This window comes from Leuciscus leuciscus (assembly GCF_965113295.1).
Source record: "Leuciscus leuciscus genome assembly, chromosome: 6".
In the NCBI taxonomy this organism is placed as follows: Eukaryota; Metazoa; Chordata; class Actinopteri; order Cypriniformes; family Leuciscidae; genus Leuciscus; species Leuciscus leuciscus.
The window spans coordinates 25,017,355-25,040,776 of NC_138730.1; the positions used below are offsets into that span (position 1 = coordinate 25,017,355).

The window sequence follows — 23,422 nt, forward strand, 5'->3', positions numbered from 1 at the left end:
AGTTTTTATTTATTTTTGTTTTCTCCTGCGCTGTAAATATTTTAGCACCTTCCAAAAAAACGTTTTGGATTTTGCATCAACTTTTTGTACAGCATTTCATTTCCCTTTTCCACTCCAATTGGTTTGCCTCACTAGTCACTACACAGACAGTCTCCACATAACCAAGATAAAGGAACCTCACCTGACAAACACTTATTCTCATACACTACTGTCTGGGATTAGTTGGATTTAAAACATATATATATATACTTTTACTCAGGAGGGATGCGTTAATTGATCAAAAGTGCAAGTAAAGACATTTATAATGTTACAAAAGATTTTTATTTCAAATAAACTCTGATCCTTTGAGCTTTCAAAGAATCTTGAAAAGAAACCTGTTCCCCTGAAATAGCACAGCTGTTTTCAACATTGATAATAATTAGAAATTGTTCTTATTTAGCAACTTACAAAAAAAATCAGCTGTAGGAATACACTACATTTTAAAATATATTAAAACAGAAAACAGTTATTTTAATATTTCACCATATTACTGTTTTACTGTATTTCTGATCAAATAAATGCAGTCTTGGTGAAAAGAAAGCACTCGTTTCAAAAACATTAAAAATCTTACTGACCTCAAACTGTTAAACTCTAGTGTTTGGGAGTGTTCAATCGCTTTGACGCATGGTCTGGGTTTTCTGAAGTGAGGTATTATTATTATACTGCTGAAAAACATCTTGAACCAGCCTATGATGGTTTCCTGGTTTAATTTGATCTCCCAGCCTGGACAGGCTGCTCTATTGCCTGGTTTTGGAAGGGTTTCATACACTTTTCAGCTGGTCAGGCTATAGTTTCAGCATGTCTTTTTTTTCAGCAGGGCGCGCAAGTAAAGTTTTTATTATTCAAACTTCCAACTCTGACATATGTTCTGCTAATATTGTGACAGAGATAATAAAAATACTTCAAGGGGCGGAAAAGACATTAAATTGTGTTATGTTGTATCAGAGAACACATATCCTCCTTAGTCATTCGCACATTCAGCTTGTCTGGAGGAAGGAGTCAGACCTCCTAAGCTGCCAAGTTTGGAGAACATTACGGGGCCAAATCAGTCGCCTGCTGTGAGTCACAGTCAGAAAGACAGCAGCCCAACGCCACCAACTTAATCCAGATTACTACAACAAACTGACACTCGATCCTTAACCATATGACCAAAACAATGTCGAGGGAAATAAACAAAACACTACTTTGAAGTCTAGAATTGATCCTACCCCAATTCTGGCCCACCAATGACTATCTTTTCAACCAGTGTAACCTCAGTCTGAAAAGGCATATTTGCTGACTGAATGGAAGAACAATCATTGGCTTTTAATTTGTTGAATGAAAGGCTTTCTGAGAATTCAATTTCAGTTTATTTGCTGTTGTCTGAAGCATGGTGCAAGTCAATAACCTGCTCCGTAAACATTCATGTTGACCCTCCGCTGCTATTTCTACATGAGAGAATATGCTCAGGCATGCACGAATCTCTCTGTTAACCACAAACCACCTCCGCTCTCTATAGATTTTTCTTAGCAAAGGTTCATATCGGTCCATCAGTGACAGTGTCCATGGAGGTTACTCATTAATCACTGGATTTGATGTTAACTGGGGTGTGTTTTTAGCTCAAGAATTTCTACCCTAGAGGGAGTGTCTTAATTTTATTTGTATTTTTTTAAAGGAAATCATGGTCATATTTTACAGAGTAAGGAGGACACAAGTTGAGTTGACTCAGAAATGTTCCAATCTAAGAAAAGAGTCTCAGAAAATATCAGTATATGTGCTGCTGTTCCACATTTTTTTGTGAGGCTTTCTGTCAGAGCAAACATCTTCAGCCCAATTAAAACCTGTTATAACATTATAACTGTCCTAACACTGGCATTTTTCGCTCAGCTATTAACATCACAAACTGCATTGCCATGATCAGTAGGATTACACAAATTATGAATTATAAATTAGTGAAATTTTAGCGCACATTCCATGATAGACTATTTGGTCAATACCAGATGAATACCCAATTCACATATGAGTATGGATGGGCATCTTTGTAAATTTTTCATTTCGAGTACTGATAGATCTCAAAAATGAGTACTCGAGTACTCAGTATCAGTCATGGCGATAATGAAAATATTTTTAATTGAGACACTGTTATGAAAATATGACTAGAAGAACTGCTAGATTTTCAATAACGCAATGTTTTTGAAAAATAGCTGCATAAAGTGAAGCTGAAGAGTGAATTAAAAGGTAAACTGAAGCCCGTTCTATATGACACACATATGAGATTAATCAGATGTCTTAGATGGACAACATAAACATACCATTACAACTTGTATCTGCACTAAAAGGATGCAAAATTAAGTGAACTTGAACAAGTTAGGCCTACATGCTAGCCAGAAACTCCCGTTGTGAATGCACTCTTCCCGTAACAATGCGCTGAAATTCAATTACAAAGAATTCACAACATTCTATAGTGTTCTCATTATAATGTTTTGTATATGATAGATTGGCATTACACATCTTGCACTTAACTGTACTTTCATCTACTTTATCGAGTGATTCCAGTAATCCCTGACCGTTTTCGAAGCCATGATGAGAAACTATTTTATTTAAAACATAGGTCTATTGTAATTTAATGGCATCCCGGATCACGCTGAAGGATTATATGTTTGTTCGGAGCATTTTGTTCCCTTTCGAGGGAACTCGCGCTGCGTCGAAATCGACACATTGGGGAACGCCTTCAGCGTGACGCTTCTGAAGCCTGTATGGAACTAGTCCAATCTTGATTGGTGTTGCGTGATGACGTCATCCGTGACGTCGCATGTGACGGTGAGCGGAAGCTATAAAAAGGACACCGGAACATAACAGCGTCAGCTTTCTGTTCTTCAGCAAGCGTTATATGTGACTGTGTGTCTTATTTGGTGTTGTTTGTTCGGTAAAGGTATAGTGATGGAGAAAGAGAAGCAGTTCAGACAGTGTGCGTCCCCTTGCCCGCGTTATTTGTGCGAGGGTGACACACACGTGCTCTGTGTTGTTTGTCTTGGAGTGGAGCATGCACGGTAGAGGTGGGAATCTTTAGTCACCTCACGATCCGATCCGATTCCGATTCTGGAGGTCACGATCCGATTCCAGATCGATTCTTTATCTACTTTTCCCCCCTTATTAATTCATTAGTTTACATAAGTAATTAAGTACTTTTTAAAAAATAATTACAAATTAAAAAAAATCATTAAAACAGTTGTATTTTAAGAATTTTAAACTTATATAACTTCAAACCATACAAGCAAGTAGCAAATAATAAAGAGGAGCAAAGAAACATGGCAAACAACAAACAAAGAGTGCTTTCAGTATTTAAGATTATCTGAACATTTTCCATTCAAGAACTGTGAGTGATTTTTCTTCATCGTACTTTTGTATTTTACTATGACATAGACTGCGGGAGATCTATTAAGCTGCATTCACGCTCGGATCTCTTTTGAAATATAAGAAGTAATGTGGTTTGTCCTGTCCGTTTAATCCCTTAAGACATAACTGGCTGTGTTTACGTTCATTTTGCACAAGTATATTAAACCACTTACACAGAGTCGCACAGCCGCTTGCGCGAGCAGTCTCGTACACAAACAAAGCGTGCGTCAGCATTTAAAATTGAAAGCAGCCTTCTGTTAGTGAGATTCATATTTTAAATATATAAGTCCACTGCATTCCAAACCACATAAATGATGACTTCGTAGAGCATTTGTAAGGAAAATACAGACGGGCGAGACAGCACACTTTAAGTGTAACATCAAAACAAGCGCGCGTCTCTCACAGTGCATCCTGTGCAATGAAGCCTGTGAATGTCCTTGTAATTCGCTTCAACCTTTCCGAACTTTATGAAAGATTATTTTACGGAAGGTTCGAGTTGTGTGCGTGTGTGAGGAGTGGTTAGCAAGCAGAAGACGGGTGTTTCTAAAGCAAACTCAGCGTCATCGCACATCTGGTAAAAAACTAAGCTCAGAATCGATTCTGAAATTCTCAGAATCGATCCAGAATCGTTGGAGAGAGAATCGCGATGCATCGATGGATCGATTTTTTTCTCCCACCACTAATGCACGGGCAGCGCTCGAGGGCGCTGTCTGTGCAAACTGTGATCTAATGCCCCTTAGAACGCTCCGCTCCCGCCTCGGTCTGTTCGATGAATCAGGCCAGGCACGCGCTCCCCATGGATCAGGTCCCACGTCTGTCGAGGCAGCACGACAGACGCTTGCATTCATGGGGATCGCAAAAGGATCTGGCTGATAATGTTGAGACGGCCTCGGCCCTTTCCCAACATTCATCGGCCAGTTCTCGCGGTCCCGCTCGCGAGGTGGAAGCCCGCCCAGCGGCTTCTTCCGCCCGCGAAGAGGACCCGATGTTCGAACTGTCTGGCTCTGAGGGGTCAGATAGTTTGAACATCGAGGCAGGAGAATGTGAAGCTCCATCAACACATTCCCCTGCCTTTGAGGAGTTGCTGGAATTTGTGACCCGGGCTGTGGGTAAATTAAATATCGAATGGCCCCCAGATAAGCAGGAAGCGACGAAAAAAAGTATGCTTGATGAGCGCTTCCTGCAAGCCCGGCCACAACCTTCGCGCCGGAATCTCCCGTTTTTTCCCGATCTCCACACCGAGGTGTCGAGATCGTGGAATAAGCCCTTCTCTTCTCGACTCTCCAGCCCCAATGTGCATATATATTCTAGTATAATGGGGTCGAAAGAGAAGGGCTATGGGACGATGCCTCGGGTTGAAGAGAATTTTGCATCTCATCTCTCGCCCGATGCTGCATCGTCCCTGAGAGCTCCGGCGCTTCCCTCCAAGCCCTGCCGTACCACTTCGGCGCTTGTTGGGAAAGCATATATGGCGGCAGGTCGGGCTGGTGCATGCCTGCACACTATGGGGCTTCTGCAGGCGTACCAGGCCGACCTCCTCAAAGAGGTGGACGACAGCGGGGAGGTCGCGTTCGACGACATTCGGGAAATGCGTCGAGCGGTCGACCTGTCTCTCCATGCTACCAAAGAGACGGCCCGCGCCATTGGCCGCTCTATGGCAGCACTGGTAGCCACGGAGAGACACCTGTGGCTGAATCTGTCGGGCATCGGGGAGAAGGACAGGGCTTTCCTCCTTGATGCCCCGATTTCATCTTCTGGTCTCTTCGGCGACGCAGTCAACACTGTCGTCGAGAGGTTTCAGGAGACGAAACGACAGTCAGCCGCACTGAAACACCTTATCCCCCGCCGTCGTTCCAAGTCTCATGGGTCTGCTGCCAGGGGGCAGTCCCATGAGGCAGCCGCCAGCTCCTCACACCTGCAGCAGCAGAAGGAGAGTGTTGCTTCTCGTGCCCCCCCGAAAAAGACCTGGGGCCGAGGGCAACACTCTCAGCCGAAGTCGTCTGGACCTAGGACAGATCTGAGGACTGTCAATCAGGCGAGGAAGGCTTCGGCTAAGGGGCCCTGACGCGTTGCGCAGGCCTCTGAGGGTGGTCCCCCCTGTGATCGAGCAACAACATCAAGCTCCTCCACGGAGCCCTCAGGAAATCGATGTGTGCTTCCCGCCGCTACGTGCGCTTCGGGACACATCGGTTTTTGACGAACGCAAATCGCAGTGTCTGCCCGAAAACGTTGCGGCCCTGTCGATTGCGTTCCCTCTCACGAGGCCTGCAATAAAATTAAGTCGGTTAGTTCCTGCCAATCAAGTGCTTCAGGCCACCGATATTTCAATTACAACACCAGAGGTCAGTCTCGAGAGACTGATCCCCCTAGTAGATTATCTAGACACCTGGAAGGGTCTTCGAAATATATCTCAGTGGGTCCTGCGCACAGTGGAAAAGGGGTACAGAATTCAGTTCGAATATCGTCCGCCAAGATTCAGTGGGGTGGTTCACACACTGGTCAGTCCACAGCAGGGTCAGGTTATGGAGCAAGAGGTTCAGTCCCTCTTAGCAAAGGAAGCCATAGAGCAGGTTCCTCCTCAGGAAAGGGAAGCCGGGTTCTACAGTCGGTACTTCATAGTTCCCAAAAAGGATGGGGGGTTACGACCTATAATAGATCTAAGGGTATTGAACCGGTCTCTGAGGAGATACAGGTTCAAAATGTTGACCATACATCTTATCGTGAGTCAGATCAGGTCCGAGGACTGGTTTGTCACAATAGATCTGAAAGATGCTTACTTCCATATTTCCATCCTTCCCCAACACAGGAAGTTCCTAAGATTCGCTTTCGGGGGAAAGGCGTATCAGTACAGGGTTCTTCCATTCGGCCTAGCACTGTCTCCTCGCACCTTCACAAAATGCATGGATGCGGCCCTTGCTCCTCTGAGTCTTCAAGGCATTCGCATCCTCAATTATATCGACGACTGGCTCATTTTGGCACAGTCGGTAGAGATGGCGGTTCAACATCGAGATGTTGTTCTGAACCATCTAAGGTGCTTAGGTTTAAGACTCAATGTCAAGAAGAGTTCCTTAATTCCTCTACAGAGGACCACTTTCCTGGGGGTAGTGTGGGATTCTATCTCGATGCGGGCACAGTTGTCTCCCGCTCGGGTAGATACCATCTTGAACACAGTAACGAGTCTCAAGCTAGGCCAGGCCATCACTGTCAAACACTTTCAGAGGGTGCTGGGCCTTATGGCAGCAGCGTCCAACGTGATTCCTTTTGGCCTGCTGTACATGAGGGCCCTGCAGTGGTGGCTCAGGATCAGAGGGTTTTCCCCGAGGGGCAACCCTTTTCGCACGATCAAAGTAACGCGCAGATGCCTTCGTTCTTTGGTCATGTGGAAGAAACCAGGGTTCCTGTCCCTAGGCCCTGTGTTGGGGGCACCGTGTCAGAGAAAGATTCTAACCACGGATGCTTCCCTCACAGGCTGGGGTGCGGTTATGGAAGGCCGCTACACCAGGGGTACTTGGAAGGACCATCATCTTTCTTGGCACATCAATTGCTTGGAGATGATGGCAGTGTGTCTGGTCCTCAGACATTTCCTTCCGGACCTCAGAGGCCATCATGTTCTAGTGCGAACAGACAATACGTTGGTGGTTTCATATATAAATCGACAGGGGGGCCTGAGATCGCGCCCTCTGTGCAGACTGGCGCATCAGGTTCTCCTATGGGCCCAGGGAAAACTTCTTTCACTCAGAGCAATGTTTATCCCTGGGGACAGCAATGTGGGGGCAGACATCCTGTCGAGGCAGGGGCTGAGGCCCGGGCAATGGAGACTCCACCCCGAGGTGGTGGGGTTAATATGGAGGGAGTTTGGTCAGGCGGAAGTGGACCTGTTTGCCTCTCAAGAGAACACCCACTGTCCGCTCTGGTACTCCCTCACGCATCCAGCTCCTCTGGGACTGGATGCCATGGTGCAGACGTGGCCGAGGCTACGTCTGTACGCTTTTCCCCCGATCGCTCTGCTCCCAGGGGTTCTAGAGAGAGTCCGGCGGTACGGGATCAGCCTACTCCTAGTAGCCCCGTACTGGCCGGCCCGGGTGTGGTTTTCGGACATTATGGTTCTCCTAGCAGGTCCTCCGTGGCAAATTCCGATCAGGAGGGACCTTCTGTCTCAGGCCGAGGGCACAATATTCCACCCTCAACCAGAGCTATGGAAGCTGTGGGTCTGGCCCCTGAGGGGGACCAACTCTTAAATGTCGGTCTCTCAACTGAGGTTGTCGAGACCATTTTAAACTCTAGAGCCCCCTCCACGAGGAAACTGTATGCGTTGAAATGGAATGTATTCACTTTATGGTGCAGAGAACATCAAGTGGACCCAGTTAACTGCCCGGTGGCTTCAGTGCTGGAGTTCCTCCAGAGTCGCTTCTCTGACGGGCTCTCCCCGTCCACGCTTAAGGTCTATGTGGCGGCCTTAGCTGCCTTCCACACGCCTTTAGGGGTGGGCACTTTGGGGAGACACCCACTTATAGTACGTTTCCTTCGTGGAGTTAGGAGGATGAGGCCTGTCATCCAGTCCAGGGTCCCCACGTGGGACCTGGCAGTAGTTCTTGAGGGGTTATCCCTGGCACCCTTCGAACCTTTGGATGAGGTGACTGAGAAATTTATGTCGGTTAAAGTAGCGTTCCTGCTCGCCATCACATCCCTAAAGAGAGTCGGGGACCTGCAGGCTCTATCTGTCGCTCCTTCCTGCCTCGAGTTCGCTCCCGGCAGAGTAATGGCCATTCTTCACCCTAGACCTGGCTATGTGCCTAAGGTGCCGTCAAGTGTGGCACGGTCTATAATTCTCTAGGGCCTTTCATCCTCCACCGCATGTGTCGGATGAGCAAGCTAAATTACATCTACTATGCCCGATCCGAGCCCTGGAAATCTATGTTCAAAGGACTTCGGGATGGAGGAAATCGGATCAACTACTTGTGTGCTTTGGGTCCCCAAAGAAGGGGTCACCTGCTTCAAAACAAACTATTAGCAGATGGATAGTGGAAACAATTTCTTCAGCTTACGAGGTGCGCGGTTTGTCTTCACCTCTAGCGTTAAAAGCCCACTCCACTAGAGGAGTGGCTTCCTCTAAGGCTCTGCTAGCAGGAGTTTCCCTCCAAGAGGTCTGTGATGCTGCAGGCTGGGCTTCCCCTCACACTTTTATAAAACACTACAGTTTGGATCTGCCCTCTACACCGGGTTCACGGGTTCTCTCATCTTGAGTATGCCAGATTGCTTCATACTAGGGCGTATTCTCTCAGTGTGGCGCAGTGGGCATTTCGTTCCCCAATGTGTCGATTTCGACGCAGCGCGAGTTCCCTCGAAAGGGAACGTCTCGGGTTACGACTGTAACCCTCGTTCCCTGAGAAGGGAACGAGACGCTGCGTCCCTCGGCCACACTTTTCGCGCTCCTGAGAACGACTTGCTTCGACCAATTGAAAGCTGACGCTGTTATGTTCCGGTGTCCTTTTTATAGCTTCCGCTCACCGTCACTAGCGACGTCACGGGTGACGTCATCACGCAACACCAATCAAGATTGGACTAGTTCCATACAGGCTTCAGACGCGTCACGCTGAAGGCGTTCCCCAATGTGTCGATTTCGACGCAGCGTCTCGTTCCCTTCTCAGGGAACGAGGGTTACAGTCGTAACCCGAGACGTTTTGTCAGCGAGGCGCAGTGTAATGGAGAGTTCGCAAAGAAACATTTGTTGAAAGATGAAGCACCCAACTGTAGCCCCTTTTTACACAGAGATCCTGGAAAATACACTGATAAAGTGTCCTGAAATTTGTCCCGGGATCGTTTGATTTTGGTTCATTCACACTGCCAGTGATTTTCTGGAATCTGTGCGTGCGTTCTCACACATCCCGTAAAGATCCCATAAAGACACATGAAATCAGGATGTGACGTGTAATGTCTCGACTCTCCACAGCGTCAAAGTTTGCTTATGTTCTGCGATTTCTCTCTCTCTCAAACCACACTTGTGCATTTTTTTTCTGATTCGATCATAAACTAGCATCGCATTGCGTACCGTTCCACTAAGCTGACGAACTATCTCAGCTTCAGCGTCATCACTACGACACACCCCTTTCGGCATTGGTCCTGCCTTCGGCGTGCTCCGGGACTGATCCCGGCAATGTTATTAGGTCCGCAGCCTGGGATTTATCCCGGGATCAATCCCGTGATGTGTTTCTGTTCACACAGAAGACACTGTAGCAATTTTATGGCAATTTTCTGGGATCAACGCTCTGTGTGAAAGGGGTTTATTGGATCGGACAGCGCCTGCATCACAAACCTTAAGTAAATTATTTCACTACACTTACTGACGTGCAATAGCGAGTGGGCGTTGATAGTTTCCTATGCACTGATGTTAGCCAATCAATGAGCCGCCCCTTAAAAATGGATCATTCCTGACAGAGGGTCAGAATGAAGGTTGAAAATAATTGTTTTTTATCAGACTGTATAATGAAACTGCCACTGCCAGACACATCTGGTAGTCAAACGGACCATTAGTTTGTGAATGGCGGCCTGGATTCATCTGATGTCTGTGTACGGTTCTGTCCCACACAGGTGTGCTATGGGGTGGAATGAGCAGAACCACACAGGAATGCACAGAAAAATGGGTAAAAATAGGGGGAGTGTCCCACTGAACCCTGTTTGCAATGTTAACCCCTGTAAAGTCAAATACGAAGGAAACAGTATGTTGTGCAGAATGTGCACATTTCATTTGTAAAAATTCAAAAGCTTAAAAGTCTAAAAAGACTTGTTTTTAATACTGCAAGAAATAATTTACAATAAAGTTAAAACAATCTGCTAGTGGTGTGAGAATAATAGAACTAATCAAGATACATTCTCTGAAAACAAGTCTTAATATATTATACAATTTTGCCTCCTTTTAAAAGGATATTCAGATAATTTACTGGAAAAAAAAATATAAAATATATTTAAAACAAAATTAATATAAATAACAATTTTTAGTACCAGTATCATGTGTCTGGGTGGCAATTTGCATATGAAAATTATATGCAGATGAGATTATGCATAATAAAGATGTGAAAGAGGTGTCGTAAGCTCCATATAGGGTCATTTCGATGAATTCAGAGTAAAAAATAAAGCTTGTGCATGTATGTATAATCTCCAGCTGGGATTTATAAAGTGTAGGCTACTATTTTTGTGCAAGTTATGGCATATGTATATTTTTATAAATCTGAAAACATTTGTAAGTATATGCAAAATCTGCCACTTGTGCATATGCATACCTTTAAATGAAATCTTTATACATGGGGCCCACTGGGTGATTTGATCTGGCCAGCCAAAAGACATTATTGTTTACACATGCTGAGTCTCAGATGCATCTTCTTTGAACACTTGTGATTGGATTTCATTAAGGGGAATTCATGACTTATTACATCAGTGTATATCTGAATGCTTAAGCAGATGAAAATAGAAAAAAATTATAATAATACTCACTGTTGCTCTCAAATATAATTGAGATGCAACAGAACAGCAATGTGGTCCCATGTGTTTTGGACTACCTTCGAATGTGGTTTGAGGAATCAAACCCCATCCTTGTAGCGCTGTTAGAACGCAATCTTCCAGAGGAAGCTTTCAAAACTAGGTCTCTCACAAAGACAAATCTTTAGAGATGCATGATGTTGTACGGCAAGTACTTTATGCTTTACAATTACACAAGACACAAAAACAAGTAGACAAAAACTTTAGTATATTTTAATTTTTATCGTACAGATTAGAAGTCGACCGATTGATTGGTTTTGCCGGGGTTTAGAATGACCCAGGTTAACTATTTCAAGTTTGAAAAGCCCTTTGGAGTATTTTGTTGTCATTCAGTAAAAAACTATCAGTTGGTTAATCGTTATCTGGCAGTGCGGTCCAACCTTATCATTATCAGTAAAAACTACTGTGGTCAACCTCTAAAACAGATGTAGGCCCACAGCTTACAAAGGGGAGGCCAAAATATATGCATTTGGCATTTTATAAGTACAAAAGCGTACTAACAATATTAAAAGTTTGGCTGATATTTTCATGTTGTGGTCAATAACTAACAAATGGCTGATATTAAAATTAGCCTATATACTATTTTGTGGAAATTGGTGTTAAATAAAACACTAGCCTAAATACTAAAATCAACCAAATAAAATGCTACAGTTTAGGCAGCACAACATAATGCACAGAACTATTGAAAAATAGATATTCATTCTGAGATTTGCTAAATATTACATTTAATATGGGTTATTGAATTATGTGCGTTTTTAAAGATGAACTTAAATTCTGAGCATTTACATCCCTATTATTATGTTTAAAATATTGTACACCAATTTCTATAGATCAAGCTCAAATTTTGCCATATATCGGGCCAGGTGATACTGCCACGTAAGAAGATCCATTTCTTCTCTTTTGACTTTCAATCTGTTTTTGCGAATCTGCACAAGAAAAAAAATCTACATGAATGGAAGCAGGTAAAAGATTCAGACAAAAGACAAACACTACCTGTAATTTAAAACCACCGTTCACACAACTCCGCAAACACAAACTGAAACTATTTTCCTTCTGATATTTCAGGAAGAGACTGTATTATTAACAATAAATCTTTGTGTCAGAGGAAGCTCAGTGATGGGAGAGGAAGGGAGAGCTGGAGTAAATATAGGATGTTTCCTCTCTGCCTATCACAGTATGTGAATAGAGGACATCTCAGTTACATGCATGCATCGCACAGGTAACACAAGAACAATTGAACCTTTATGCGTTTTGGGAAGTTTTACATTTACTTTCATAAATGTAAATGCACACATAATTACAATCTCAACGTCTATGAATAAGAAATCAAAACACCTAGAATACCATGTTTGACATTATTTGTTAACATGTTTTCATCATTGCTTGTATACCCATCTCCCATTTTCCTCCCTTCTTCTTCTGTTAGGTTAATCCCTATCTTATCATATCCCTTGTTAATGTTGGATGCAGGAATAAAATATGTTTTATGTTGAATTTGCTTTAGTTAAAACTCCTTCATGCTTTGAATGAATGAAAAACAACAGGTTGAAGTAAAAGGCATTTGTTTGCGTGAAGGAACGCAGAGCATTTAATCGAACAGTCTGAATACAAACTAGCCTCGTCATGTTATAATAATAAATACACATAAAAAAACACACAAAAACATTTGAATGGCATGTGTTCTACACAAAAGCATTCGTGAAAGGTTTGAAACGTAAGTGTCATTTGTATCCTCGCGTGTGTTGTTGTGGGACACGAGAAAACGCCTCGGAACAAACAAACTGTTGCATCCATTGACGTTCAGTCATATTAAATTTACTTAACTAAAAATAATGGATGGAAAATATCAGCTGGTATTCTGTGCGCCATCTGTTAAGAATAGCCTATGATATTTTGTAACGTACAGAAATAGTCCGATCTGTTATTACAACTCACGTAAACATGTAAAACAGGGTTTCTGTCAGTCCACAATCTCCACATAACTTAGATGCCTAGACATGAAGCATTCGATGTCACTCGTGCGGGTATATCGGTCTAGGATATGTCCTAAAACCAAGAAGGAATCTGGCATTTTACGATAGAGTTTTTAAATGTCGTCAAATGAAAGAAAAAAATGTCCATCATCACAAAACACATGCGGAACAGGCGTGAAATAGAAACAGACTGAAAGTAAACTGCTGTTCATCTCGCTCATGAAAGCAAATCTTGTCAACAGTTTCAGATGACTCAACATTTGATCTAGAGGTTGTTATAAATTAACAGGAGCTTTGAAGTATGGTAAATAAATACTGGGTCGCGATATCCAAACCTCGCGCGGTGCTCCGATTGCATGCGCGAGTCACTCCATCTCCCCGTCCGAAAAACGCACACTCTCGCAAACTGATGTCACGGCACAGAAAAAACAATAAACGTTCATGCCAGCGCGGCTTTCTAAGATCTGCGCCATATTTGAACACCCCTAGGTAGTATTGTGAAAAAAAGAAACGCGCGCGGATAAAACTTGAGAAATGTAGACGAGGGGAAACTAAGAAGTGTTGCAGCCCCACGCACTTACCTCGCGCCTCTTGGGTCACCGAGAATACAAGTACAGCCAGCAGCAATGAGCGGCAAAGTAACGTTCCCGCGTCCATCGTGGTATAGACCATTCTTAAAGACTGGTCAGTTTTTTCCTCACACATTCAAGTAGTCGAGTCTCTGCTTTGAGAAAGGGAGCGCTCTGATTGGTCAGCACGGATGAATATGCTCCGCCCACATTGATCACTCGTCGTTACCCTGCCTCAGTTTAGCCGGGGAGTTCAGCTGTATCTCAAAACTACTGCGAACATGTCCTGTGAATGTTGTTACAAAAATGATCTGATCATCCCGCGTGCAGCTTTCATGATCAGGGATTCAAAATACTTAAGTCAATCTAACCGTAATCAGATAATCATGTCATTTTTCTTTCTTTCTCTCCCTCTTTTTAACATAAAAATAAGATAACACACTGAAAGAACATCTTTTAGCAACCGAAGATGGTTTGCTGGCCTTAGCTGGTTTATATTTAGTATATACTGGTCTCCCATTCTATTATAATGTATTAAATAGTCTAATAAGTAATAACAATGCAATTATATATATATATATATAACATATACATATATAACATTATTTCTATATTAGTAGGCTATATAATACATATAATTATTATGTAATAAAATAAATAATACATTTACATCATTAATGCCATAACATGCAAATGTATATGATGCCTCTATGCAGAATTAAACAGTTTAAACACTTTAAATGCACCTTTTTGTGATACTTATGCTGCTTCGGATGCATCTTTGGTGGAGCAGTGTAAAGACATAAGAAAGAGAAAGATTTTTAATCATTACTGTGAACGAAATGAGGCTGTATGTGGCCAGAAATGACATAACTATATGTCCTGAGAATGAAAAGCCAGGGCAGACAGACAGCCTGAAGGCAGAGATTGAAGAGCAGCTATTATCTGTGGTTAGTGCTCTATAGCAAACTCCTCTTCCTGTTGGTAGAACTGAACCATTTAAATCAGGCTGACAGAGCATTTCTATTTGTCTGACTGCTCAGTAAACTAGTCTCTTTGGCGGACATACAAAACAGGCAATGACATGATGGAATGCAATAGAATGAGGCCAATGATGATTGGTTATTAAGACTCAGCTAAAACATTTTAGATACATTTTAGAGAAAACTTGGCATCAGCAAGGTTCAGCTTTGCAAAGAGTAACTAAAATATTATGTGTGCCAAGCTTAGCGCAAAATCATATTAAAGTCATATTATACACATACAGTGAATCAAACTATGTGCTTTTTTGATGATTACTTCCTGCTTTTTGTCTCCACTCTGCCCCCTTGTGACCTGATATACACTACTGTTCAAAAGTTTGGGGTCTGTAATATTTTTCATAAAATAAATTAATACTTTTATTCAGCAAGGATGCATTAATTGATCAAACGTGGCAGTAGAAAAAAATGCTGTTCTTCTGAACTTTTTATTCACCAAAGAATCCTGAAGAAATGCATGTTTCCACTTATAAAATATTCAGCATATTAGAATGATCCGATGTGACACGGAAGACAGGAGTAATGATTCTGAAAATTTCAGACCCCAAACATTTGAACGGGAGTGTACATAGTCACATTTGCCCTTGACGAGACATCAGATTCATCATATCTTTATTTTCCTCGTACAATGTCTGTGTATTGTTTCTAAACCTGCCACAACTTAGAGAAACAACAGACTTATAAAACAAAACATTTATTCACTCAGCACCATTGAAATATGAAAAAACAAAGGGGGAGGGCTCTCTCTATGATGGTTTCATACTCATATCTGACTTCTAGAAGATAAACAATGTCATTTATTTTCTAGTTTGTCTTTCTAAATGTCATAGAAAGATTAAACACAGTGAAGACTTATAACGTGGTTGTGGCCACTGTCAACTTTTGAAATTAATGCCTATTTAAGTATGTACTTGGCACTGGGTTTTAGTTCTATGTGCTTTTACATTATACATTAGACATATTGCCATTAAATACTAGTTTAGATGCAAGTTCACAGAAAGTAGCTTCATGGGTGTGAAAAAAACCTCTAAACAAAAAAACAAAACAAAGATATTATTATTAGAAATTATTATTACAGTGCATTTAAACAACTTCCAAAACTCTGTGGTTTGATTATATCCAAACACTGATATCTAAATATTGGTATTTAATCTGATTAAAAAAAATTATCTTGTGTGTATCTATGTTTATGGTTTTAAATTTGTAGTTAATATTACACGCACAGAACTCTGTATTAGTCATTGTAAGGGAGGGACTAAGACCATCTGAGAAGACACACAGTAATGCAGTGAATTCAAACAATGGATCTACACTTGCTCGATGTCTGGCTGAGGTATTCTTTGGTATTCTAATAGTTGAATAAATGTCGTGGGTCGTCGATTGAACAATTTCAGTGGGTGATTTATACATATTTACATCATGCTCAGAGAAGTACTGAAACATGATTGCAGTGCCATTTTCCCTGGCTTGTCACTTCTCACAGGAACTCTCTCTCTAAAAATAGAGTAGATTGGATATTTCCCCTAGCAGGCCAGCTCCTGCTGCTCCCTACATCTGCATTACTTTACTTTAAAATGGTCAGCTTTCTAATTCCTTCCAGGGTCCTGGATGTAACTGTTCTCAATGCAAAGCACAATGAAGTGGTTTGAGCAGCTACGCGTGTGCTGTCCGAGCAATCTGCCGGTCTGCAGAAGAGATGCCTGTCCGGTCACCGCCATGTCACCCGTCCGCCATGCCTCACAGTAGTTAGTTGTCATTCGGATGCCCACCGTACTCGAGCCGTGCCACACCAGTTTCTGAGGCCTAGTAACATATACAATTTATTCATTTATGTTTGTTCATAATATATGAAATAATATTAATTTAGATTGTATTTTTATTAGCATTATTCAAACTGTTAGGATTCAGTTCACATGTCTAAAAAATTCAAAAGGAAAAAGCTGTTTACCAAGCCTGATCTGTCATGACATTTCGTCCATCGAAGGAGTAAATCGGAGTAAGTGGATCAAAAACAGCCCCGTTGCCGGAGAACATAGCCATCCAGCTGCCGAATAGCACTTCTCCCTAGAGAGGATGCACAAGAAGCTTAATTTAGACAGGCTAAACTTAGGCAAACTACATATAAGAACACATTGATAAAAAAATCTTGATTGCAATCTATCGTGCAAATATGCTCCTTTACATACTTTGAGGTTCACCACTGGCAAGTTGAAGCGGTCCCCTTTCTTGACGATGGTGGAGAGGTCTTGTAGGTGAGAGGAGAGGAAAGCTCTGTAAGTTGATGTCAGGCCCCTGGCACGGGCTTGCTGGTAACACTGATAATCTGCCCCTCGGATTCCGTGCATGTCTCCTGAAAATGGGGCATTGAGTGCCACCAGGTGCAACTGAGAAGTTCAAAGGTCAGAGGTCATGTCAAAGTGCACACCATTTCACATCAAACATTAAAACATGCAACAAGGTTTAAGCAATCCTTACCGAGGGCATCGAGTGTGCAGTGTGTGGAAGAACATTGTAGTCTGGCAGGAAGCTCTTTAACTCCTGCAAATAACATTAGATGTTCACATCAGACACTAAGGTACAGTATATACCATTATTACTGAAATGAACATTTGATTCCAGAATATTTTAACATTTCTCTAGATCTAATAAATGGTAGTAGACAAACAATGGTCCTAACGCCATACTAAGGCCATCTGTTTTCGTCGGATGTTAGGTATTTTATTATTTAACTATACGATATTGGATATTTAATTTTTCAGCCTTTAATTTCCCCTATTTTTACATTTAGTTTACCTTTACCATAATCTAACAATCTCTTATTTTGAGCTTTCAAAAGTTAATTTAAAGGGATAGTTCACTTTGAAATTAATTTTTGGTATGTTTTAGCTTACCTCAAGGGCATCCAAGATGTAGGTGTCTTTTTTTCCGCAGTAGTTTCAATTTTGATATTTTTAGGTCAAACCGTTCTTGTCTGTCAGTCATATAATGCAGGTCTATGGTCACTGTCTCAAAGAGCATGCACAGAGTCCAAATTAAAACAATTCCCCATCGTCCAAATTAAACATTTCCCCATCGTAAGTACACATTGATGGCCTAAGACACGAAACGAGCGGTTTGTGTGAGAAAACGAACAGTATTTATATCGTTTTTACCTCTTATACGCAGCCATGTCCAAGTGATCTGATCTGACGTGTACGCAGACTGGTGCATAGATATATACACTAGATGTCGCCTTAAAGACATTCGTTCCAATGAACTGCCGTAGACAAGGCGACATCTAGTGTGTATATATCTATGCACCAGTCTGCGTACACGTCAGATCAGATCACTTGGACATGTGACCATCGACCTGCATTATATGACTGACAGACAAGAACGGTTTGACCTAAAAATATCAAAATTGAAACTACTGCGGAAAAAAAGACACCTACATCTTGGATGCCCTTGAGGTAAGCTAAAACATACCAAAAATTAATTTCAAAGTGAACTATCCCTTTAATAACATTGTTGAATGTAATCTTTAGCATATCTCAAATAGTGGTAACTAAAATTAAAAACTATTAAAATAGCTTTTGGTAACTGAAAAAAAGTTTAAATAAAATACAATATAAACATTACATGAAAAATGTAAACTTAAACTAAAATTGAAATAAAAAATTTGAGCTAAATAGAAATATTTTTAAATAATAATAAATAATAATAATAAAAAAAATCACATGACAAAGATCACTAAAACTTAAACAAAAATTTAAATAACTGAAAATATATTTAAATGAAAAATATTAATAAATACCATAGTACTATAGTATATAGATACTGATAAATAAATAACACTGATCTCAAAATGAATATTCATTTTTCAAACTACATAATAATATTGTGATGCCTAAATTCACCTGTAACATTTAAAATCATTGATTGTAATTTTTATTTATTTAGACAAAACAGCATAGAATTTTTTCAGAAAAAATATCAGTTTATTAGAATTGCACACAATTTTAATATCTGTGCATCCCTAGACAACTGCAAATGTATGACGCACCTGGCTGTGAAGTCTGGGTACACTGCGGTCGCTGGGTCTGCTCAGGCCTTGTGACAAAGCAGATGAGGAACTGTCTTGGGGAACTGGGATAAGCTCTCCTAGCTAAAAACACAGTTTCACATCAGAAAACATTAGAATAAGAAGACAAGACATCTAACTCTATTTACGTTTGTTTTGAAGGAAAATGTGAACATAAGTAAATACCTCAACTTTCTTCCAGCCCCCTTGTACCCTGATGTACAGTTCACTCTTGTCTATAACAAATCCCAGTGTCCCTTCTGCAGCTTGACTGGTCTCTCTTATCATGGTCTGAATGTTTTTGTATGTCCTCACCTGGAAAGGCAAAGTAAGCAGTCACAATAAAAAAACCAAGGCACATTTTATTCTTTATGAGCTTGCTCCCCTACAACTGAGTTCTGTGCCATCTGACTTACAGGGTTTCCATGGCCAGAAGCGCCGGGCGGCCCTGGAGGACCTGGAGGTCCAGGGAGACTCGCAGCTGAGAAAGAAAGTAAAGCAGAAGTTTGATGCCTAAGTTGTAGATAAAAAGTTATTTGCCTCGATAAAGTCACTCAAAATAACTTTGGAGAGAAATCTGTTTAAGAATGCGCTCAAGCTAATCGTCTAAAAAGTTTGGAAAAGTTCACTATTTGAAGTCATGATAGATATTTGTTGTCACCTGAGCCATATACCGATGGGGTACCTGCTGGCCCAGGTGGTCCTGGTGGCCCAGGTGGTCCTGAACTTCCATAACCAGGCAGTCCTGGCAGGCCTGGGGCACCAGTGACCCCAGGAGGGCCAACAATAGAGTCCCCTTTAGGTCCCTGAAATGCAAAAACGCGTGTCAAATTAGGGCTTAATCTTTATCTTATTAAAAAAGGACAGACTTAGTTCATGGTTTTTTTTCAATTAGAGACCTAGTTGAATAGTGAGATTTATTTTTTAGTATTTGTTTTGAATTGATTAGTTATTGTAGACTTACCACAAGGCCTGCTCTTCCAGGGATCCCTGGAGGGCCAGGCAAACCTGGATCCCCTTTCTCTCCTTTTTGTCCTTTGTAGCCATTCTCACCTTTAGCACCCTTAGAGACACATACTCAAAATCACAAAAATCATACATACTCAAAAAAACAAGAAAAAAGAACTTTTTCAAAAACGTTTTTCTTACTACTTGAATTTTTAAATGTTATATATATATATATATTTTTTTTTTTTTTTCTCTGAATTTTACCGCAACGCTCTTGAGGCCCCTTGGGCATCCCTGGCCCCCGGTTTGAAAACTCCTGACCTACCTTACACATTTTGTGTGCAAAAGTTTGCCCATTTTAAGTATTTAGTGTGCTTCTATATGCAAATGCTAAAAAAAACATATTTTTCATGGGATATGTGAGATATTGAACAAGTACTTACCACATAATCCTGAGGAAACATAGGCCCTGTAAAGAAAGAAAACATAAAGATCAATTCAACAGATAGAGTTGACTACTATATACAGTAGTCAAAAATGGTTAATGTCTAGTCATTGGACTGTCTGCCAATTAATGTGTGCTATACAGAGTAGCCCATGTGAGCAGAGCGGGGAGCGCCTTTCTGAAGACTGCACTCCGCTCACTTGGTACGCTCAGGGCCACTCGCTCAATGCAGAATGCCCTTTGTGATATGCTGGTTCAAGAACCTGTGAAATATTCAATAGGTCTAAGCAGGTTATGGAGTTAAAAAATATTGATTTAATGAAGTTGTGAACCTTATACATAAATGCAGACTAAACATCCAAGTTAAGAACAAAGAAGGAGAAGAAATTGAAAGGGAGTGTGGAGAAACTGAGATTTATACATTTATAAGCAAAGATTTATTTAAGATATTTTTCGTTCTTTGCTTAGGGGTAAAAAGAAGTTTGAAATACCTTTGCACTGGTATACCATTAGTGAACTGCTAAGAGTTTAGATGAACATGTAAATATTTGCTGTGTGCTTTCCACTCAATAACAAAACAAACAACAGAAATGACAGCGGTGAGAAAACAGCAGTAAAGAAAGCATCTGATCATGTGGATATCGATGTGGATTATGTACAATCTCTACAGTTCGGCACTCCAGTCAAATCCCGTCACGTATAGTTGTACCACTTTATACAATATTTTGCTTTAAAGCTGCAAATATCATAACTGCTATCTATAGGCCTACTATCTGCTGTAAATGAGACATTTATTCAAGAAATTCATTACAAACAGAGAAATTTTGATATTTAACATTTTAACCTCAAAAGTTATTTATTCATTAACTATTAAAAACACATTTTTGAAAAAGCTGCTACATATAAGATCTGCTACACATACCTTGTTGTGAATTGTTGTTGTTGACCTATAAGACAAACATTTTGACAATTTTGGACAGAATAGAAATGATTATGAAATGATAAATAATAAAATGAATATGAACCCATGCCAGCTAATGTCAGCATATTCAGGAGTGAACAGTTGTGTTAGTGTGACATTTTAAAATGTACACAGCACACCAGATCCTACAATACCATGGAATCACTGCTGAGCCCAACAAATGTTAGAGCTCATGCAACATGCTTTGGTGAGCTTAGGAGAGCACATCAGATGAGATGAGATGAGATACTGGGTTAAAGGACCATAGAGAGACATTCCTGAATTTGTAAATGACAGCATAAGGCAGGCATAATTCAGTAAAAAAAATAAAATAATTGACCTTGAATAAAATAAAATCTGTTTTGTAAATTAAGCCTGTTACTGTTTTGAAGGCCCATGCACCTTAGAGAGCAAAGTAGGCAGGGCTAGTGTATTAGGGGGAGGAGCCGAGCCAGAATGACATGCGCCACACCCAAAGCCAAACCACCGATTGGAGAATTTCACTCATTAACTTACTGGTATTTTGCAGTGTGGTCTAGGAGGAACTGGGAAAACTGTCTTCAAGATTCAGAGCATAATCATTTCATAACTTTTGTGAAAATTGCACATTTTAGGATAAACCACACTGTGGTGCTCAATTTAATTTTGATATTCTGCAAATCTGCTAAGAGGATCAAACTTACTCCATTGAGGCCAATCACTCGTCCTGGTGGCCCTGGAGATCCAGGTGGACCAGGTGGACCCTTGAATACAGGTAAGTTGTTATAAATAATTAGATAAAAAAATGTAAACATAATGGTAGCAGAAAAAGAAAAGAAAAAAAGAAGTAACTTACAGGGGGACCACTAGCATCTCCCTTGTCCCCTTTCCTTCCAACTACTCCAGGCCGACCCTAAAATAAATTTTTAGGGAGTGAGTAGAAATAAGCATTTATGAAATGTAAAACTATAAATAAACAGATAAAAATGAATAAAACTAACTGGTCGACCAGGAATTCCATATCCTCCTTTTAGTCCCGTTGGTCCAATCGGCCCCTAAAGATAAAAACATATATATTCTTAGTAGTATATATATATATATAATGCTTTTAGTTTGGTGTGAGAGATGCATCTCACCACAATCCCAGGCTGTCCAATGGGACCGATATCTCCCTGCAAAGTACAATGACATCATTGTCAGACCACTGAGGAACAACAAAAAGATCAAGGTCAAAAGTAAATAGTTTCAACCTTGATTCCTTTCGGTCCTCTGGGTCCTCTCATGCCTGTTATTAGTGAGCCATCAGCAGCTATAGATATGCCTGGCTCCCCCTTTTCTCCCTTTCAGACAATACAATACATTGATGGTAGTTTAATTGAGTTTGTGCTTCATTATGGTACAGCAGGTCACTTCTAATCACATTTTAAACCCATACCTTCAGTCCTAGAGGTCCAGGAAACCCAATTTCACCTTTTGGTCCCCTTGGGCCCTGAGCATGACAACATTCATGCAAGTTATTTCCACCAGTATAATGTTTTATTTAAAAGTTTATAACCCCAAAAACCAGAGTAAGCACACATCATTTTGATTACCACAAAAAATTATTTAGACATGTTTCTCCTATTCTGTAAAAGCAGCAACAAATATAAGTTACAGTGAGGAACTTCCAATGGAAGTAAATGGGGCCAATTTGTAAACATGAAAATACTCACTGTTTCAATAGTATCGCCAAAAGACATAAAAGATATGCATTATAACAATTTTAGTGTGTTAAGTTATATCCAGTTTTCATTACCATTACAACGTAACACTGTAAACCCTTAAAAATGAAGATTTAAACATTTAAAACTCAAATAATACAGATGTCACGATCCCGGTTCTGTGTCTTTTGTTTTGTATGGACATTTATTTTGAAATGTATTCTCTGTTCTCATTGTTTCTGTACTCCCTACCAGTGTTTGGTTTCAGTTTCTCCTTGTTTACTTGGTAGTTTCTATAGTTACCATCATTAGTTACACCTGTTTTTAATTATCACTTATTTCTCTGTGTATTTAAGCTTTTGCTTTTCAGTTGTGTTTTGCTAGTCATTGTTGGATCGTCTTTGTGTTTTGGGTCAGGAGTTCCTGGATGTTCCTGTCTTTTCATGTGGACTATTTTCATAGTTTTCTGGTTTGGATTATTGATGGTCTTGCCTTTTGCTATTAAAGTCGTGTATGCTTCTCTCTCTGCCTCGTCTCTCAGCACACGTTACAACAGAATGAATACTTTATACATAAGTCTGAACAGAAGATTTGCTATAAAATAATAATAATAATAATTTAATTATTTTTTAATAAAAAAAAAAAAGCTTTTTGCTTTTTAATAGTCCAAAAACTGTCCCCATTTCCTTTTATTGTAAGTGCCTCTATGTAACCTTCATTTCTTTTTTTTCTTCTTTCTTTCTTTTTTAAATTGTACTTTTATTGAAACCAGAATCTTCCTTTAGTAGTGGTTTGTACCA

At 40.6% G+C, this 23,422-nt stretch overlaps 2 protein-coding genes across 6 annotated transcripts in view; both read right to left on the reverse strand.

The window, feature by feature from the left end:
* The window catches only part of tgfbr1a (transforming growth factor, beta receptor 1 a), a 43,714-nt gene extending 30,057 nt beyond the window's left edge, over positions 1 to 13,657 (reverse strand). Inside the window, exon 1 of the mRNA XM_082172525.1 lies at positions 13,502 to 13,657. Within this exon, the coding sequence (XP_082028651.1) occupies positions 13,502 to 13,625 (124 nt within the window). The 5' untranslated portion in view covers positions 13,626 to 13,657. The remainder of the gene's footprint in view (positions 1 to 13,501) is intronic.
* Positions 13,658 to 15,207: 1,550 nt separating this feature from the next.
* col15a1b (collagen, type XV, alpha 1b) overlaps positions 15,208 to 23,422 on the reverse strand; it is a 47,367-nt gene continuing 39,152 nt past the window's right edge. For 4 of the 5 annotated variants that reach the window (XM_082172504.1, XM_082172503.1, XM_082172502.1 and 1 more), the window contains 18 exons: positions 22,358 to 22,411; positions 22,173 to 22,262; positions 22,059 to 22,094; positions 21,924 to 21,977; positions 21,779 to 21,835; positions 21,627 to 21,686; positions 21,460 to 21,501; positions 20,905 to 20,929; positions 19,981 to 20,006; positions 19,554 to 19,652; positions 19,251 to 19,395; positions 19,006 to 19,070; positions 18,776 to 18,904; positions 18,572 to 18,673; positions 17,005 to 17,067; positions 16,716 to 16,913; positions 16,478 to 16,593; positions 15,208 to 16,332 (listed from right to left, as the gene is read on the reverse strand). In XM_082172504.1, the coding sequence (XP_082028630.1) occupies positions 16,116 to 16,332; positions 16,478 to 16,593; positions 16,716 to 16,913; positions 17,005 to 17,067; positions 18,572 to 18,673; positions 18,776 to 18,904; positions 19,006 to 19,070; positions 19,251 to 19,395; positions 19,554 to 19,652; positions 19,981 to 20,006; positions 20,905 to 20,929; positions 21,460 to 21,501; positions 21,627 to 21,686; positions 21,779 to 21,835; positions 21,924 to 21,977; positions 22,059 to 22,094; positions 22,173 to 22,262; positions 22,358 to 22,411 (1,578 nt within the window). In that variant the 3' untranslated portion in view covers positions 15,208 to 16,115. The remainder of the gene's footprint in view (positions 16,333 to 16,477; positions 16,594 to 16,715; positions 16,914 to 17,004; positions 17,068 to 18,571; positions 18,674 to 18,775; positions 18,905 to 19,005; positions 19,071 to 19,250; positions 19,396 to 19,553; positions 19,653 to 19,980; positions 20,007 to 20,904; positions 20,930 to 21,459; positions 21,502 to 21,626; positions 21,687 to 21,778; positions 21,836 to 21,923; positions 21,978 to 22,058; positions 22,095 to 22,172; positions 22,263 to 22,357; positions 22,412 to 23,422) is intronic. The other variant, XM_082172505.1, reaches the window with a different exon arrangement.